This window comes from Zootoca vivipara, chromosome 2, assembly GCF_965207765.1.
Source record: "Zootoca vivipara chromosome 2, rZooViv2.hap1.1, whole genome shotgun sequence".
NCBI classification, from domain to species: Eukaryota; Metazoa; Chordata; class Lepidosauria; order Squamata; family Lacertidae; genus Zootoca; species Zootoca vivipara.
In genome coordinates this window covers 118856556-118875566 of record NC_142584.1, presented here as the reverse complement: position 1 = coordinate 118875566, position 19011 = coordinate 118856556, and the positions used below count along the sequence as shown (strand labels likewise).

The window sequence follows — 19011 nt, the reverse complement described above, 5'->3', positions numbered from 1 at the left end:
AAAGTACTGGGGCAACCCAGTCAGATGGGCAGTGTACAAATAATAAATTTATTATTATTATTATGCATTTGCTCCCACAAGAAGAAGGGATGCCTCTGTTCGTATCTACAGGAAAGTTCATAAGTTGAAGCACCTACTGAAGGTCATAACTGGAATTGTACGTAAGTCGAGTTTCCACTGTATATATATGATTTTAACTATAAAAAAACCAACCTGCTCCATATTTTCCTCTTCCATGTCACAGCCCTTGATATATTTGAAGATGGCTAACATATCTCTCAATCTCCTCTTTTTCAGGCTAAAAATCCTTCAACCGTTCCTCAAAAGGCTTGGTTTCCAGAACCTTGAACAGCTTGTGAGTCCCCCTCTACACACGTTCCAGCTTGTCAACAATGTCTGAAGCTCTTTCCATTATTTTAGCAATTAAGAACATAAGAAGAGTCTGCTGGATCAGGCCAATAGCCCATCTAGACCAGCATGCCGTTCTCACAATGCCCAACCAGATGCATGCAGGAAGCCTGAACATAAGAGCAACACTCTCCCCTTCTGTGGTTTCCAGCAAGTTGTATTCAGAAGCAGCCCTCTCCTTTACTTTGTCCCATGTGTTTATTGTTGAATCTAACTTTAGATCTGAACATCCCTAGAACTCCTTTTCTCATTATGTGCTTAGTTATAGCTGAAAAGCTATCTGTTGCTATTTTGGCAATTTGGTTAAAGAATAAAAGGAAAAATTCCCTGGACCCAGATCCAGGTTGGGCGTAAGTACCCTTTGGTGAGTGAGCCCCAGCAGAGATTTTAAAAATTACGAAACACACAGCAAAGCAAAGTGTAGAGATTTAGGCTGTTAGGCCTTTAAAATACCCCCTTCTAAGTTCTTCCCAAAGCTCCCCACTTCACCTTAGCATACATAGAGATCACGAGCCTGGCAAGTTAAAAATGATTTACTTACAAACCCTTCAAAGGTCAGATTCATGTGCTTTCCCATACAGCAGCAAAAAAAGACAGGCAATTTAACTTATTTTCAAAAGGTGGCAAATGTTGCTACGTTATTTGTATAGCAGCACAAAGATGGCAGGTGGTCTAACCTTGGAGCAAAGACATCCTTACTAATCAGTTCACATGGCAGAAAGGAGAGAGAACAATGAATTTGGTAAGCCTTCCTCTGAAGGTGAGGGAGTGTGACCTAACTACATCTACTTCTTCCTTCTTCCTTTGCGATCACTTGTAGCCAGTGTCTTCCATAAACACGGTTTTAACAATGAGTCCATAAGTGACTGTGGAGGCGAATTCTGGATCCACACGTCCTTCCACAGTGGGGACATTGCCTAACTAAGCCTGGCAGGACAGCGTATTCTGCGCCAATCCTGAAGATACTGGATTTGTGACCGATATGCTCATTTGCCTTCAGTAGTAAACTCTGCTGAATGAAGCTAATTGCCTCTGGTCTATTTTTTGGTGTTCAAAGTTTTACTCTGCTAACTATGAGTTGGGGCAGGGGTTAGCAAACTTTTTCAGCAGGGGGCCGGCCCACTGTCGCTCAGACCTTGTGGGGGGGCCGGACTATATTTTGAAAAAAATATATGAATTCCTATGCCCCACAAATAACCCAGAGATGCATTTTAAATAAAAGGACACATTCTACTCATGTGAAATCATGCTGATTCCTGGACTGTCCGCGTGTGGGAATACCACATTGAAAACAAAGACAAAGGACCAAAGATTCAACCAGCAAATCTCTGGGAGGGAAAGTGCCTCTCTCTTTTCCTTCGCCAGATCTTTTTATTACAATATCAAAAGGTTCCAAAGATTCAAATCATCCAATAGAATTCATCCTAAGTTCTAAAACCCCTCCCAGGTTTCCTCCCACCTTGAATCTGATACTGTTGGGAAGATCTGGAACTAACACCAAGATGCTAAAAAGACTTCCTGAACTTCAAAGGGAGTACAACTAAAGACAGGAAGAGGGCCCAGGAATTCTTGCATAGATTAACAGTGTCTTGTCAGAAAACAGGTTTGTTAGCTTTTCAAAGGCCAGCAGAAGGAAGAAGATTAACAGATGTCCTTTTACCCAGATCTATTGAACCAAATGTTTTCAGCCAAATGGCTAACTCAATTTACACTAACTTGCAATGTGCTTGTTTACCACATGTAGCAAGGCCTGTAGATCTGTGTATCAGATACGTGTCAGAAACCTGGTTTGGACTGAGAACACCCTACTCACTGAATTCTTTAATCCAGGAATATCCTGCTCAATCAGTCTTTATCCCAGGGTCTTCCATGTATCCTTTTTATCACTGTACAGATCCCTACATGTCAACTTTTTTTCTTTTATTTTAATTTTGTGAGCCAAGAATAATTCTCTGCCAATTAGGGCAACAAGGGCATTTGCAAAAATTCTCCGCCATTAGGACATAGGTGTTCATAAATTCTAACTAAGCAACCTTATAAACCCTAGCAATCCTGAAATAAACAATTACCCCATAATAGCAAGATTGAACTAGATTACATTATATCAGGAAAATATTGAATAGACATAAGCATACAACAATATCAATATAAAACAAAATCATAAAATACAACCACAATGATTACAGAAGATCATAAGCAATAAATGAATAGGCTTAATATAAATCACAACAATCAATTGATTGATGGTATGTTCTGATAATTTGATAACTACAGGAAAGTCTTTAGCTAAAACGTCTCTGGGCAAACTCTGGATCTTTCTGGATGTTTAGAAACTTGTAGTTGACATGTGACATCTGAAACTCATCAAGTCTTCAGGGTTCTCCAAATTATCTTTCCTGGTACTTTGTCCAGTTATGCCTGTGTTGTTCAGTTAGGACTAGGATGAAACTTCTGTAGAAGGAATCTGGTGCTAGGTTCTCCTCACCACATCAACTTGGATTTTCCACAGAAACCTGTTAAAGTAAGCAGAGTTGCCCTTGCCCCAAAATTATGAGCTTGAGCAATATTAGCGAAAATCCTTTTCTTCCATATTTGAATCAGCAGATGTTTCAGGAACCGGAAAAGAGCCTTTTAACCTAAAATAATCCTAAAATAGTATATTAAAAGAACACTATGACAATTAAAACACATATTATAAAACTTAAAATACAAAAAAGTTTTTATTTTTAATTTTTATTTTATTTTTATTTTATTTTATTTTGTTTTAATTAAAGTTGTATAGTAAAAGTTTATACTGAGATAAGTGAAAGACTAAATAATAGTATTATAGTACTAACATATTTCTGTAGCTTCCTAGCTAAATTCCCATATTTCACCTTTCTTTTTTTATTTTTATTTTTTGTGTAGAAGCTGCAGAAAGAAGAAATTCACAAAATCAGGAATATAAAATACATTAATGCAACTAATAAGTATAAAAGTAAAAAACCTAGGAAGTTAAAATATAGTATCTTATAAGAACTGAGAATAAAAATTCCAGTAGTATGTAGAAACAGTTCAGAAAAACAGAAAAAGTGAGAAAAACTTGGTGGGTAAATTTACTCTTGAGTAAAGTTTTCTCCAGCCAGAGGTAAAAGTAAACCTAAAAAAACTTGATTAGCTCTTCCCCCCATCCCCCAAAGGGAGGAGGAATTGAGAACAAAGGAACTAGGGATGTTAGAAGAGCACATGTAGCTAAATTGAAATAAAACTTGCAAGGAAAGAAAGCTTTACAAAGTATTTATGTAACCCATTCCCAAAAGCTAGTTAAAGAATAGTTTCTGGAAAAGAAAACATGTCATTACCCAAAAACATACAATAAGAAAAAAAATATATGTTGAAACAAGTTCACTAGCTAAAAAATAAAACTTTTGTTAGCTCTCCTCATTGAGGACTGGCAACTTGACTTGAACAAAACAACAGAGAAGGAACAAAGAAATCATGCAGTTGCTCTGTATCCACCTTTAGAGTAATCTAATATGGGAGAAAATTACAGCAATAAAAAACCATGAAAAAAGCTAGATTAAAATTTTTTAAACATGTTAACCAAATTTTATACCACCAAAGAGTAAATAGGAAAATTACAGCCAACAATCATATTCAGCACTTCTGAAATGTTACCTAGAAGAAAAACATGTTATTTAGGATACAAATAAATTCCCTTCATGTAATTTCCTGGAAGTCAGAGGAATCAGGACCTGCTCTTTAAACACCAGTCACAGCACCCTAAAATATCATACATCATATCAATAGAAGAAATTATCAAACATTTATCAGCAAATAAAAGATTAAGAAACAAAATTCTGAAGATAACGCTAGAGTAAATAGTTATTATGGGTAAAAGAAAAGTCCATCATTAACCTATAACTTTGTCACTGGAGATTCCTTTAAAGAAGAAATCACAATCAGAGGGTGCTTGAGCATGTGCAGAGTGTAAACCTATGAAAGGAGAACAAAGGACCAGACATCTCACACACAAAGAAGAGGAACTTAAATGCATGTCCCAGTCTGATAGCATCTCACTCAGTGCTAGGAGAAAAAATAATTAAGTCTTGAAGAAAAAACATTAACCATTAATTTTGATGCTGGGATTCCTTAAAAATTAAATTCAAGTCACAGAACATTTAGGCATTCTGAAAAGGAAAATTCTGTAAAATCAATCCTCAATTACATCTCTCACCCACATATAGATAGAAAAAAAGATTTAAACTAAATACATAGAGCAGAATTGAGCCTATAAATTTACTCATGCTCATGTCTGCATATCTAAACATAAAAATACATGAAGCTAAACAATACTGCTATCAAGAGATAAGTATTAAAAACTCAGAACCAATTCACTGCATGTATGTTGTGCAGAATTTACTTCAATGCAGCAAAAACATCCAATTTCAATTTTTTTTCCAGTCTGGTTGCTGGTAAGCAGATATTTAAAAACCGACTGAAACTAAAGAATTAAAACTTTAACAAGCGTCTCTAATAAAGAGAGTTCTGGTTAGCTGAGAAACAAAAAACCATCTACTAGCAAAACTTTCCTGGTAGCCAAACAAAAAAATTACCTCAAGGAAAGACATGCAAATTTAAATCTTTCCTTCAATCTGGTTCATATGCAGCAATTTCAACAGATTTTCTACTAACTGAAACACGGCAGAGCTGCTCTAGAGAATTGATTTTTCCTAAACTGCTTTGAAAAGTACTAAACTCAAAAACTTCCTGCAGAAACCTTTTTACCATGCATGACAAGTTTTGATGCTTACTGGAAGCAGGAAAAGAGTCTCCAGCATATTCTGTAACAACCAAAAAGTGTTGTTGTGGAGTATCAAACAATTCCTGCCAGCCATCTTCAACAATGCATGTTTGCTCATTCAAGACAGGAAAAAAATCATTGACCTTGCTTACATTAACAGAGATTGGCAACTCAGTGAAATCAGGGCTAGAGAGCTTTCTCAGTGGAAGTCTGCTCTCATTTGCATCCAAAAAACTATCATCAGCAGCAACTTGCTGCTCTCTTTCAGTCAAAATCAATGGAATAACAGGCAACTCTTGAGATTTTACCATGACTATTTGCTCATTTGGAAGGTTAGCCATTAAAGGTAGAACATCCAAAGTTACCTCACCATCACCTTCCTTTAAAGCCTGACTTACCATCTGTTGCACTGCCATTTGTGGTACCTCAGAATGAGAACCCACAGAATAAGAAGGTGGCATTACTTCTAAACCAGACCCAGGCAACAGGGAGCTGGCAGAAGGCAGGGCTGCTGCAGGGGCTGAAGCTGCTTTTAAAACAAAGTCTCCCCCAAAACCTGGAGGCTGTGAAGGAGGCAAAATCCTTGGAGATGCTGAGGAAGCATCTTGAAGCTGAAGCAATGGATTAGCCACTCTAGCTACAGCTGATCGGCAAAGTTTCCACGTATGTAAGATTTGAACAGAAGGTCGGTCAGATTTACTCAAAACCAAACCCACTTTGTCCCATTTTTCTAAATCTAAGGTACCTTCCTCAGGGAAGAAGGACGCAACATGAGAAATCTCATGCAATAACTGGTCAATCAGTGGGGACATCACCTGATTGTGACCATGAGGACTTAACAAAAAGAGCAAATCTCTTTTATGTTTTTTCTGCAAAATACTTAGATCTCCCCCCATTCTTACCTATTTTCTGTGCGCACAGGTTCTGTCCAAGGTTCCGGACGATAAGAATCTTTCAGTCCAAAAGCCCTCTGTTTGCAGACAGAGTCTAATGGCACCTAGGGAGCTTTGTTAAGCCCAAAATCAGAAGAGCGATCATTTACCTGATCCTCTTTTCATGGATGCCTCAGAGAAGCTGCACTGGCATTCCAATAGCCTCACACGGGGCACCAAAATGTGGGAATACCACATTGAAAACAAAGACAAAGGACCAAAGATTCAACCAGCAAATCTCTGGGAGGGAAAGTGCCTCTCTCTTTTCCTTCGCCAGATCTTTTTATTACAATATCAAAAGGTTCCAAAGATTCAAATCATCCAATAGAATTCATCCTAAGTTCTAAAACCCCTCCCAGGTTTCCTCCCACCTTGAATCTGATACTGTTGGGAAGATCTGGAACTAACACCAAGATGCTAAAAAGACTTCCTGAACTTCAAAGGGAGTACAACTAAAGACAGGAAGAGGGCCCAGGAATTCTTGCATAGATTAACAGTGTCTTGTCAGAAAACAGGTTTGTTAGCTTTTCAAAGGCCAGCAGAAGGAAGAAGATTAACAGATGTCCTTTTACCCAGATCTATTGAACCAAATGTTTTCAGCCAAATGGCTAACTCAATTTACACTAACTTGCAATGTGCTTGTTTACCACATGTAGCAAGGCCTGTAGATCTGTGTATCAGATACGTGTCAGAAACCTGGTTTGGACTGAGAACACCCTACTCACTGAATTCTTTAATCCAGGAATATCCTGCTCAATCAGTCTTTATCCCAGGGTCTTCCATGTATCCTTTTTATCACTGTACAGATCCCTACATCCGCGGGCCGGATTTAGGTGGTGATTGGGCCGCATCCGGCCCCCAGGCCTTAGTTTGGAGACCCATGAGTTGGGGGTCTGCGCTGGATCAACATCAAGTAGAATTCATGACAGGTTATATGCAGCCGATTTATCCCATGCTCTCTGCATTCTGAACATGTGCACAATTTCTCCCCATATTGATCCGGTGATGTTTCAAACGATTTCTACAGTGACTGAGAGAAGTGACTAGTGGGGTGCCACAGGGTTCTGTCTTGGGCCCAGTCTTATTCAACATCTTGATCAATGACTTGGATGATGGGCTTGAGGGCATCCTGAGCAAGTTTGCAGATGACACCAAATTGGGAGGGGTGGCTAATACCCCAGAGGACTGGATCACCCTTCAAAATGACCTTAACAGATTAGACAACTGGGCCAAAGCAAACAAGATGAATTTTAACAGGGAGAAATGTAAAGTACTACACTTGGGCAAAAAAAATGAAAGGCACAAATGCAGGATGGGAGACACCTGGCTTGAGAGCAGGTATAAAAATAATGAAAGTGCAAGCTCCACTTTTCTCCATAACTGCTTGACCGATCGTCCTGAAATTTTGACACAACGATCCAGGCCACTCCCCAAGTGTTGTTAGAAAAAAAACCCCCACACATCTCACACCTCTGCAGGTATAAACCTGTTTTTCAACAAAGTAAAACAGCGCCCTCAAGTGGATTTCCTCCCACAGTACACCCCCTCCCTTCCTGAGAAATCAACCAAGCAACTGAAACCACCAAGGCAGCCATTACCAGACCCATAGACCCCTGCCAGGCTGCTAGGCCCCAATTAGGCCCAGGGAGGGGGGAGAGGGCGAGCGCCCGGATTGCAGGTCGTAGCACGGCCTTTGTTTTATGTAGCCCCATGCCAGGCTGCCAGGCCCCCACTAGAACCGGGGGGGGGGCAAGCGTCTGGGTCGCAGGCCGCAGCACAGCCTTTGTTTTATGTAGGCCCCCACTAGGCCAGGGGGGGAATATCCCACAGCAACGCACTTGGGGGCACGGCAAGGGGTTTTTACTTTAAAATTTAGCGGGCGTTGTGTCACATGCGAGGCTCCGGAGGCCATTTTAAGTAAGGGCAGTCATGCCCCTTTTAGCCTACGTTTTATACTATGACTGATTGCAATCCTCTGCATCTTAAAAACAACAACCATGCACTTTCTCTCCCCAGTTAAAGTCCTCGGATATTTGCAGTGGCCATTTACAATCTCCTACCTTCCCCTTGCCACTTCCTGGGTTTTTTATGGAACCGAACAGCTCGGAACTCGTCGTCTGTTGCTACGGGGCTGTGGGTCTTCGCTATTTAATTCCCCCCCACCGGTCGGGATTATTAAAGTAGTTCTCTAGGTTCTCTGGGTCACCTCCTCCAAAATTAGAAAATCCAAGTAACAAAACACACTCATACACACACACAAAAAACACAACAACGCCCAAATCATACAATACCCACCACAATAAATGAAAACCCCCAAAATAAAATTAAACGATAATAACTTCTGCTTCTCATGTTCTTATTTCAAAAATTTTAAATCTAAATATATCAAAATGTTCACAATGCATGCGCAGGGGCCAATGTATGGCGATACAGGGGGGAGGGGACAACACTCCCCGGGGAAAACAGAGGGAAGGGTGTCCTACCGAAACACAGGGATGAGCCTGTGGAAGGAGGAGGGGTGGGATACGTCATGGATCGGGACAGGGTGGGGGGAATCACAGGGATGACCCACAGCAATGCGTGGCCGGGCTAGCTAGTACTTCAATATGATAATTAAGATAGGGTCTCTCAATTTTCCAGCTGAGGAAGTATATCGAAACAGGGCCTTGTCCTGGAGTTTTCATCTTATCTGTAAAAGGAATAAAATTCACTTAAGACTTGAAAATCACATATCTAGTAAATCATCATTTTGGCCAGAGTCCTTGGTATTTTTTCGCTTCTTTGCTTGCTTTCCACACTCTGAACATTTGTACGGTTTCTCCCCCCTGTGGGTTCTGTGGTGCCTCGTAAGGTTTATCATACAACTGAAGCTCTTTCCACACTCCGAGCACGTGTGGGGCTTCTCCCCGGTGTGCGTTCTGTAATGTCTTTTAAGGTTAGTGTTCCGGCTGAAGCTCTTGCCGCACTCTGAGCATGCGTAGGGCTTCTCCCCCGTGTGGATTCTGTAATGCTTCTTAAGGTTCGTGTTCTCGCTAAAGCTCTTTCCGCACTCTGAGCACATATACGGTCTCTCCCCTGTGTGTTTTATCTGATGACAAATAAGGTCTGAGCTCTGGCTGAAGCTCTTCCCGCACTCCGAGCACTTGTACGGCTTCTCTCCCGTGTGAACTCTCAAGTGCGTGCAGAGATTTGAACGCCACCTGAAACTCTTTCCGCACTCCAGGCATTTATACGGGCTCTTCCCAACGAGAACACTCTGTGCGTCCTGGTTTTTTATCCTCGTTAAGATTTTGGGACACGGGGGCAGTTCAGTCCTTTTGTTTCCGGTGTGAGAGTCTTCTAGCTTCGGGATTTCGTGGAAGTCAGACCTTTCTGATCTCTTACTCTGCTTCTGTCTCGGCTGTGTCTCCCTCCTCTGCTGCTCACTTTCTTTCTCATTCTTCCTCCCATCACCTGAACTAGTAAATAAACCTTGATGATGGGGAAATAGATCAAAGAATAAACCAAATTAACAGAACTGGAATTGGAGAGTTAGATCTGGCCACACACTCAGTAGTATGGAAGGCTTTGATGGTGTTTCCTGCTTGGCAGGGGGTTGGACTGGATGGCCCTTGTGGTCTCTTCCAACTCTATGATTCTATGAGTATGGTTGATTAGCTGTAACAATGTAGTGCAGTCCTCCCCAACCTGGTGCCCTCCAAGTGTTTTGGACTACAAGTCCCATGAGCCCCCAAACAGCATAGTCAGTGGCAGAAGTGGGGAGCTCATAACCCCTTCACTTGCTGTTGCTTCATCCCTGATCCATGGATTTGCTGGCCGAGTCTGGTAAGAGCTGTAGTCCAAAAATATCAGGGTGGGGAAGGCTGGGGTAGTCATTAAACTATAGAATTATAGAGTTGGAAGGGACCCATAGGGATGTCTATTTCAACCCCTGCAGAAGAAGAAGAGTAGTTTGGATTTGATATCCCGCTTTATCACTACCCGAAGGAATCTCTAAGCGGCTAACATTCTCCTTGCCCTTCCTCCCCCCACAACAAACACTCTGTGAGGTGGGTGGGGCTGAGAGACTTCAAAGAAGTGTGGCTAGCCCAGGGGTCAGCAAACTTCTTCAGCACCCCCTTGTGGGGGGCCGGACTATATTTTGAAAAAATATATGAATGAATTCCTATGCCCCACAAATAACCCAGAGATGCATTTTAAATAAAAGGACACATTCTACTCATGTAAAAATATGCTGATTCCTGGACCATCCGCGGGCCGGATTTAGAAGGTGATTGGGCCGCATCTGGCCCCCGGGCCTTAGCTTGGGGACACTTGGGCTAGCCCAAGGTCACCTAACAGCTGCATGTGGAGGAGCGGAGACACGAACCCGGTTCCCCAGATTACGAGTCTACCGCTCTTACCCACTACACCACGCTGGCTCCTGCAATGCGGGAATCACACCTAAGGAATCCCTCAACGATGGCAATTTAAGCTCTGCTTAAAAACCTGCAACACAGGAGAGTGTGTTGAAGAGTGTCAGGGATTGTGTGATGCTTTGTCAGACTTGTCAGGAATTCTTCAACAAAGATTCCTACACTGCAGGAGGTTGAACTAGATGACCTTTAAGGTGCCTTTCAATCCTATACTTCTAGAACACCAATGTCCATTAATTCCCTACTCTCCGTAAAACCCAACCAGACTACCACCCATTATGTTTTAGCATTCCCATACTGCCTATGAACACTGCAATATTCCCTTTAGGATAGTACGCCCGGCACCTTGTAGGCAACTCATAAACGTTACAGATGAATAAAGAAGCTCAGACCACGGGTGCAGAGGAGGGCAACTAGGATGATCAAGGGTCTGGACAACAAGCCTTATGAGGAACGCTTGAAGGAGCTGGGTATGTTTAGCCTGGAAAAGAGGAGACTAAGAGGACATACGAGATTCTAGAACAGATCATTAAGCAAACAGTCTGTGAGCACCTAGAAAGATTTGTAGTGGATTTGTAACTGGCTGACTGACCAAACCCAAAGGGTGCTCATCAATGGCTCATCTATATCCTGGAGAGCAGTGACTAGTGGGGTGCCACAGGGTTCTGTCTTGGGCCCAGTCTTATTCAACATCTTTATCAATGACTTGGATGATGGGCTTGAGGGCATCCTGAGCAAGTTTGCAGATGATACCAATTTGGGAGGGGTGGCTAATACCCCAGAGGACAGGATCACACTTCAGAATGACCTTAACAGATTAGACAACTGGGCCAAAGCAAACAAGATGAATTTTAACAGAGAGAAATGGAAAGTACTACACTTGGGGGGGGGGGAAATGAAAGGCACAAATACAGGATGGGTGACACCTGACTTGAGAGCAGTACATGTGAAAAGGATCTAGGAGTCTTGGTAGACCACAAACTTGACATGAGTCAACAGTGTGATGCAGTAGCTAAAAAAGCCAATGCAATTCTGGGCTGCATCAATAGGAGTATAGCATCTAGATCTAGGGAAGTAATAGTACCACTGTATTCCACTCTGGTCAGACCTCACCTGGAGTACTGTGTCCAGTTCTGGGCACCAGAGTTCAAGAAGGATCCTGACAAGCTGGAACGTGTCCAGAAGAGGGCAACCAAAATGGTCAAAGGCCTGGAAACGATGCCTTATGAGGAACGGCTTAGGGAGCTGGGTATGTTTAGCCTGGAGAAGAGAAGGTTAAGGGGTGATATGATAGCCATGTTCAAATATATAAAAGGATGTCACATAGAGGAGGGAGAAAGGTTGTTTTCTGCTGCTCCAGAGAAGCGGACACGGAGCAATGGATTCAAACTACAAGAAAGAAGATTCCACCTAAACATTAGGAAGAACTTTCTGACAACAAGAGCTTTTTGGCAGTGGAATGGTCTCTCTTAGGAGGTTGTGGACTCTCCGTTCTTGGAGTTTTTTAAAGCAGAAGTTTGATTGGCCACATGGCAGCAAAGGAACACAGAGCAGCCATCATACTCCTCAGTGACTTCCCAAAAATACATGAATGCAAACAGATAACAATAGCAATCTGGCTTACAGCAATTATTAGCGAAAGGAGGCCCTTACCCAGAGAGGATATATTCCCATAATTGTCCTCCATGACTTCCTTGTGCAGATCCCTTTGGCCCGGATCTGGCAGAGCCAAGTTCTTCTCCGTCGAATGCACAGCCACCTCCTCAAACACCACTGGATCCTGAAAGGTGTAAACATCCAAAAACACAAAGGGGAAAGGCAGAGGTGCTTGGGGATTCTCTCTGCAGGAACTAAAGCATCCTTGGCTTCATTCAAAGCTTGCCTAGTGGGCAGATTTGGCAGAATCCAAGGGAGATGAGTAGGGGATGGAGGAAACCCATCCCGCCTCCCTCCCACCCGGCTAATTCATCTCCTACCTGATCTGGCCGCTGCACAGCAAGAGCTTCTGTTCCATTGCAAAAAGAAGAGCTAGAATGACGCACCAGGGTCATTTCATCACCTGTAAGGCAGGCAAAGCAGGTGGGAGGACATTAGATCAAGTGCCAAAGCCCTGAATAGCCAGGGAACTGAGTGCGCTTTCTGACACATTTATGACGACACGTCCTAGCTCATCATCCATAGTTTCAAACTGAAATATAATTAACTGCAATCCAAGGAACAAAGGGAGCTATTAAATTACAACCAGAAAGTCTACACAGGAATTTCCAGTGCAATGGACACATGATATGCCACCTCAATCTACAAATCCACGGGCGCCCAAATGACAAGGAACGCTCATGGTTCCTGGAGGAGCGTCTCCACGCCCATCATCCAGCCCAGACACTGAGATCCAGCTCCGAGGGCCTTGTGGCGGTTCCCTCCCTGCGAGAAGTGAAGCTACAGGGCCTTCTTGGTGGTGGCGGCCTCCCATCAGACGGCAAGGAGATGAGTAAACTATATAACCTTTAGAAGGCAGCCCTGTATAGGGAAGCTTTTTAATGTGTAATGTTTTATTATGTTTTTATATATGTTGGAAGCTGCCCAGCATGGCTGGGGCAACCCAGTCAGATGGGAGGGGTACAAATAATAAATTCATTATTATTATATTATTCACATACCATTTTGGGAGGGACAGTTATGGTGATAGCATTTACTCAAAAGTATATCCAGCATTTACTCAAAAGTATATCTTGGGTTCTATGATCACTGCAGATGGTGACAGCAGTCACGAAATTAAAAGACGGCTTCTTTTTGGGAGAAAAGCAATGACAATCCTAGACAGCATCTTAAAAAGCAGAGAAATCACCTTGCCAACAAAGGTCCGTATAGTTAAAGCTATGGTTTTCCCAGTAGTGATGTATGGAAGTGAGAGCTGGACCATCAAGAAGGCTGATCGCTGAAGAATTTATAATTTTGAATGATGGTGCTGGAGGAGACTCTTGAGAGTCCCATGGACTGCAATAAGACCAAACCTATCCATTCTGAAGGAAATCAGCCCTGAGTGCTCACTGGAAGGACAGATCGTGAAGCTGAGGCTCCAATACTTTGGCCACCTCATAAGAAGAGAAGACTCCCTGGAAAAGACCCTGATGTTGGGAAAGATAGAGGGCACAAGGAGAAGGGGACGAGAGAGGACGAGATGGTTGGACAGTGTTCTCGAAGCCACCAACATGAGTCTGACCAAACTGCAGGAGGCAGTGGAAGACAGGAGTGCCTGGCCTGCTCTGGTCCATGGGGTCACGAAGAGTCAGAAACGACTAAACAACAACAACAACATCCAGTAAAATTAATGGGCCAAACTTGGTCTTGCTCATTAATTTCAATAGGCCAATGTTTTATACATTAATCATATGCAGTGGTTATTTTGTAAGGTATGTTGTAGCTGATGGCATTATTAATATTCTAATCCGGGCATGTCCAACAGGTAGATCGTGATCTACCGGTAGATCACTGGACGTCTGCGGTAGATCATTGGCTCCCCCCAAAGAAACTGAACAACTGTGGCTCCCCTAAAAAAAGCTCAACATTTTACCTACTCCCTGAAAAAACAACTTTGACCTGAACCCCCCAAAAGGGGGTAGATCACTGCCAGTTTTTAACTCTGTGAGTAGATCGCAGTCTCTTGGGAGTTGGCCACCCCTGTTCTAATCAACAACATGACATCTGTGCTTGACTGGGAAAGAAATAATAAATAAATGCACGGCTATTGAAAATTACCTGGTGAGGTAGCTCTTCCGCCGTGCTCTACCACGACCCATCTGAACTTGGGATCTGCTGGAAACTTCTCTGTCTCAGAGAAATCAGGGGCCACGTCTGTCTGCTCCTCCACCTGAAACAGCAGCAATGATCATAGAATCATAGAGTTGGAAGAGACCACAAGGGCCATCCAGTCCAACCCCCTGCCAAGCAGGAAACACCATCAAAGCATTCCTGACAGATGGCTGTCAAGCCTCCGCTTAAGCTCTCCAAAGAAGGAGACTCCACCACACTCCTTGGCAGCAAGTTCCACTACCAAACAGCTCTTACTGTCAGGAAGTTCTTCCTAATGTTTAGGTGGAATCTTCTTTCTTATAGTTTGAATCCATTGCTCCGTGTCCGCTACTCTGGAGCACCATAAAAGAACCTTTCTCCCTCCTCTGTATGACATCCTTTTATATATTTGAACATGGCTATCATATCACCCCTTAACCTTCTCTTCTCCAGGCTAAACATACCGCCTTTGACCATTTTGGTTGCCCTCCTCTGGACACGTCCCAGCTTGTCAGTATCCTTCTTGAACTGTGGTGCCCAGAACTGGACACAGTACTCCAGGTGAGGTCTGACCAGAGCAGAATACAGTGGTACTATTACTTCCCTTGATCTAGACGCTATACTCCTATTGATGCTGCCCAGAATTGCATTGGCTTTTGTAGCCATGATGGTCGCCAGCAGGTAAGGAAGAGGCATCAGGAAAGGAAAAGGGCTTGAACAAACTTGGCATCCTTGGAACTCCCTGCGCATTGATATCTATCAGGCACAAGTACCTGCTAAAAACTTTTTTTTTACTTACCTGTTAAGAGATATTTAGAATGCTGACATGTTTTAGTTTATTGTAATTTTCTGAATGTTTTAATTGTGTGGGGTTTTTTTTACTAATTATCTCATATAATTTTTTTATGAAACAAAACAAATTTTACAGTATTTTAAAAGTGATATTTGGGGGGGTAAAAAAAAACCTGGTGAGCTTGTTTATAGCATCTGGTTGTATCAGTAATTTAAACGTACATTGTATATAAATCTCTTAGAGGCGTCAATGATTAAGCAGGACATAAATCCTGTCAGATTAAAAAAAAATGAGTTCAAAATACAGTTGTACCTTGGTTGACTAATGGGGAAACCAAGGCGCGGCTTCCGATTGGCTGCAGGAGCTTCCTGCACTCAATTGGAAGCCGCATCAGACGTTTGGGTTCCAAAGAACGTTCGCAAACCGGAACACTCACTTCCAGGTTTGCAGCATTTGGGAGCCAAAACATTCGAGTCGCAAGGCGTTCGTCAACCAAGGTACAATTGTACTACTGGTCGTGTTGTCTACCCCTTCAGATGACAATAAAACAATCTCACCTGCTTCTCCTCTTCCTGCTTCTTCCCCTCCACCTGGCTCAGGAGGAAGCCTTCTGCCAGGGCCACCGCCTGGGAGCTGGTCTCTGCTCCGCACTTCCTGACCCAGCTCTCCATCTCCGGGGGGAGGACAGCCAGGAACTGCTCCAGGATTACCAAGTCCAGCATCTGGGCCTTGGTATTCCTTTCCGGCTTCAGCCACTGACAGCAAAAGTGATGGAGCTGACTGCAAGCCTTTCGGGGTCCCCCGGCCTCCTGGTAGCGGAAACGCCTGAAGTGCCTTTGCGGAGCGTTCTCTACCAGCATCTTCTGTGCTGTCCTGTCCCTGTAAGGTCCACAGCTCCCTGCTTCGATCGGATCAGGACAAGAGGACTCTCTCTCCTCCATCTTTTGCTCTGTACTCCCGAGGTGGCTTCCAAGACCGCAGAAAGACTTTATTCCGTGTTCTTCTGCCGACTTCTCTCTTTCTGAGCCGAAGGCTTCCCCCAGATCAGAGAGGCTGCAAGGACCTGCACAAGTGCAAAGAGTTGCTTTGTGCATCGAAAGCTCTCGAGGCATGAATGAGTTTTTCACAAGCGGCAACATCAGAGCAGAAGAAGAGCTGGCTGAATCAGGCCAGTATCCTGTTCTCACAGTGGCCAATCAGGTGCCCGTGGGAAACCAGCAAGCAGGATTCAAGCACAGGAACACTGGTGGTATTGAATGACTAGGCATCAATTTGCTCTATGGAACTCCCTGCCCCTTGATATCAGTACTGTTTCAGAGCTGGATAGAAACATTGTTGGTGTGTATTTTGCATGTCTCTCTGCAGGAAATGCTGGCGGACGTCAAGACTAAGTAAACGATTAGAGACTGGAGTTTGTGTGGAAGGGGAGTCCTTCAGCTTTGGTCATGGAAGAGAGAGAGGGCTATTGATGGGTACCAGTCGCAATGGCTCGGCTCGGCCTCCACAGTCAGAGGCAGCAATGCTGGAAACAGCAGAAGGAAGGGAGAGTGTTGCTCTTGTGCTCAAATCCTGCTTGCTTGATTTCCAAACAAGTCACCCATTGGGCCACTGAGAGAACAGGATGCTGGACTAGACGGGCCATGGGCCTGATCCAGCGGTCTCTTCTTACGTCGTCTTATGTTCTTCACCCCAACTTCAGAGGGAACAAGAAGCCTCTACACCTTGAAGGAGTGCTCAGATATGAAGACAAATATATAAGTAAAGGACCTGCCCACGTGATACTGACACAAATCCCCGTGGTGACACTATTGAATAGAACGAAACAACAACAACACCCTCTTTCTCTCTCCCCCCCCCCCAAAACCCACAAGATGTCCAGGACATAAACTGTGAAAAAGACACTGTGAATTGAAAGGGGAGATGCCATATGCACTTTCCCTCATTTATTAGTTTATAAAACCTTCAATAAAAGATTTTTTAAAGAAAGAAAGAATGGCAGGCTCAAATACACAGCCTCCCTCCCTCCCTTTTGCGGCTTCTTCCTAGACCAGTGATGGCGAACCTATGACATGCGTGTCAGATCTGACACGCAGAGCCCTCACTCCTCAGATCCTTTTTTTGTTGTTGATCCTGGTAGCCAGAGATTGTGTTCAGCGATTGGTCTGTTTTTCAATTTGCTGAGTCAGTGGCTGTTTCTGATTGGGTGCAACAGGTTCATTTTTTAACCCTTTCTGTGGTGTTTTTATTTAGCGCTTTTTAACCCTTTCTGTGCTGTTTTTTTTTTGGCGCTTTGGCAGACTATGTCAGTGCTGCGTGTTAGTTCCAGCGAAGATACTATTCATCATTTATTTCTGTTCTCCCCCCCAAAAAAGCGCAGCAGCTTTGGGGCATCCCCCCCAAAAGCAAAGCAACTTTTGTGCCCCCCCAAAAAAACTCCAAAACTTTTGGTCAGCAGCTCCCCCCAAAAAGCTCAACAACTCTGGGCACTTTGTGATAAATAAGGGTTTTTTGGTTAGGTTAGGTTAAATAATTAGTTTTTGGTTTATTAAATACAGTTATATATTACAATTATACATTTTTGTTATTTAAACTATAAATATTGTGTAATTATGGTTTTTTTCTCGAAGTGACACACCACCCGAGTTATGCTCGGTTTTCTGGCGAATTTTGACACACCAAGCTCAAAAGGTTGCCCATCACTGTCCTAGGCATACCTACTCACCCGCCCCTCCAAAGACCCCTCCCCACTCACCCTGCCTTGCAACCCCCTCTGCTCCTTGCTGCATTGATTCCACTCACCCACCCCGCTGCATCTTGGGTGGTCTCCTGCCCTCCCCCCTCTCCCCAATCTGCAGCTTCCTGACCTTTATGGACTTGCCTTCCACCCAAAACTCCCACCCAGCTTTCCTGGCATGCATTTTTTTTCTGCAGGGGGCTCCAGCCTTACACTTTACTAGAGATGCTTTGGCATTGTCCCCCACCCCACCCCACCGCTTTCCCTGGCTGGGTATCTGCATCCCACCGACCCCTCTCTCCTTGCTTTGCACTTTCCATCCTGGGTAAGGGGATCACTCCTTGCACCCACCACTTTGCACTCACCAGAAGCTCCTTGGCCAGCTGGATGGTTTTGTGGTGTGTGTGTGGTGTAGACAGGAAGTGGGGTCCTCCTCTTGCTTTCCCCCCTGCCTCTCTAGTCTAGGACCTCTTCACTCCCTTTCTTTAACTTTCCCGCCCCACGTTCAGGACAAGCTGGGGAGCAGGACAGGACAAGCTTTCCTCCTTGCAGTTGCAAAGCCAAACAAGAACTACTCCTGCCGTGACTACTACAAAATCAAGCTACTTCAAATCCAGCACGCCCCTTTAGCTGTGATTTCTGCATTGCAAGGGGGTTGGACTGGATGACCCTCGGAGTCCCTTCCAGCGCTACAATTCTGCGGTTCTATGATGACTCTACCACGGATGAGGAGCCTTGAGATGCTGGGGGTTGAACCTGGGGTTTCCGGGGCCCTGCCACGGATTTTAGGGCGTGAAGCTCCCACGAGCCGCTGTCCCACCCCTAAAAACCTACCTAAAAACTGCTGGATCGAGGTAAGAACGTTAGGAGAGCTTCTAGGTCCGGGCAATGGGCCATCTATGTTCTCACAGTGGTCCACAACACTCTCCTCTCCTGCACAACAACACTCTCCTCTCCTGTACTTTCCAGCAACTGGTATAGAACCACAGAATCGTAACTCTGGAAGGGACACCAAGGGTCATCAACTGATTGGCTTGCAGGAGAAGACCAATCAGGCTCCAGGAGGAAGTTAACCAGCCTATTAGGCTGGCAGCGTCGTAGAATGCAACAACTGCAGGAAAAGACCAATCAGGCTCCAGGAGGGAAGCAGACTCAGC

At 43.9% G+C, this 19011-nt stretch overlaps 1 protein-coding gene across 1 annotated transcript; it reads right to left on the bottom strand.

The window, feature by feature from the left end:
* Positions 1 to 923: 923 nt before the first annotated feature.
* Positions 924 to 18863, bottom strand: LOC118081290 (putative zinc finger protein 75C). The gene is made up of 6 exons (XM_035107728.3): positions 18689 to 18863; positions 15678 to 16183; positions 14295 to 14406; positions 12515 to 12597; positions 12192 to 12318; positions 924 to 9594 (listed from the first exon to the last, which is right to left on the bottom strand). The coding sequence occupies exons 2-6, from the start codon at positions 16059 to 16061 to the stop codon at positions 8849 to 8851; spliced, it is 1452 nt and encodes a 483-aa protein (XP_034963619.3). The 5' UTR covers positions 16062 to 16183; positions 18689 to 18863; the 3' UTR covers positions 924 to 8848.
* Between the last annotated feature and the right edge of the window lie 148 nt (positions 18864 to 19011).

What these genes read in the sequence shown, in the direction of transcription:
- LOC118081290 (XM_035107728.3), bottom strand. Translation starts at nt 16,061, where the DNA reads ATGGAGGAGAGAGAGTCCTCTTGTCCTGATCCGATCGAAGCAGGGAGC. An exon ending in CTGTGCAGCGGCCAGATCAG is followed by an intron (nt 12,319 to 12,514) that starts GTAGGAGATGAA and finishes TACACCTTTCAG; the next exon opens with GATCCAGTGGTGTTTGAGGA. An exon ending in TGGGAATATATCCTCTCTGG is followed by an intron (nt 9,595 to 12,191) that starts GTAAGGGCCTCC and finishes CCCATCATCAAG; the next exon opens with GTTTATTTACTAGTTCAGGT.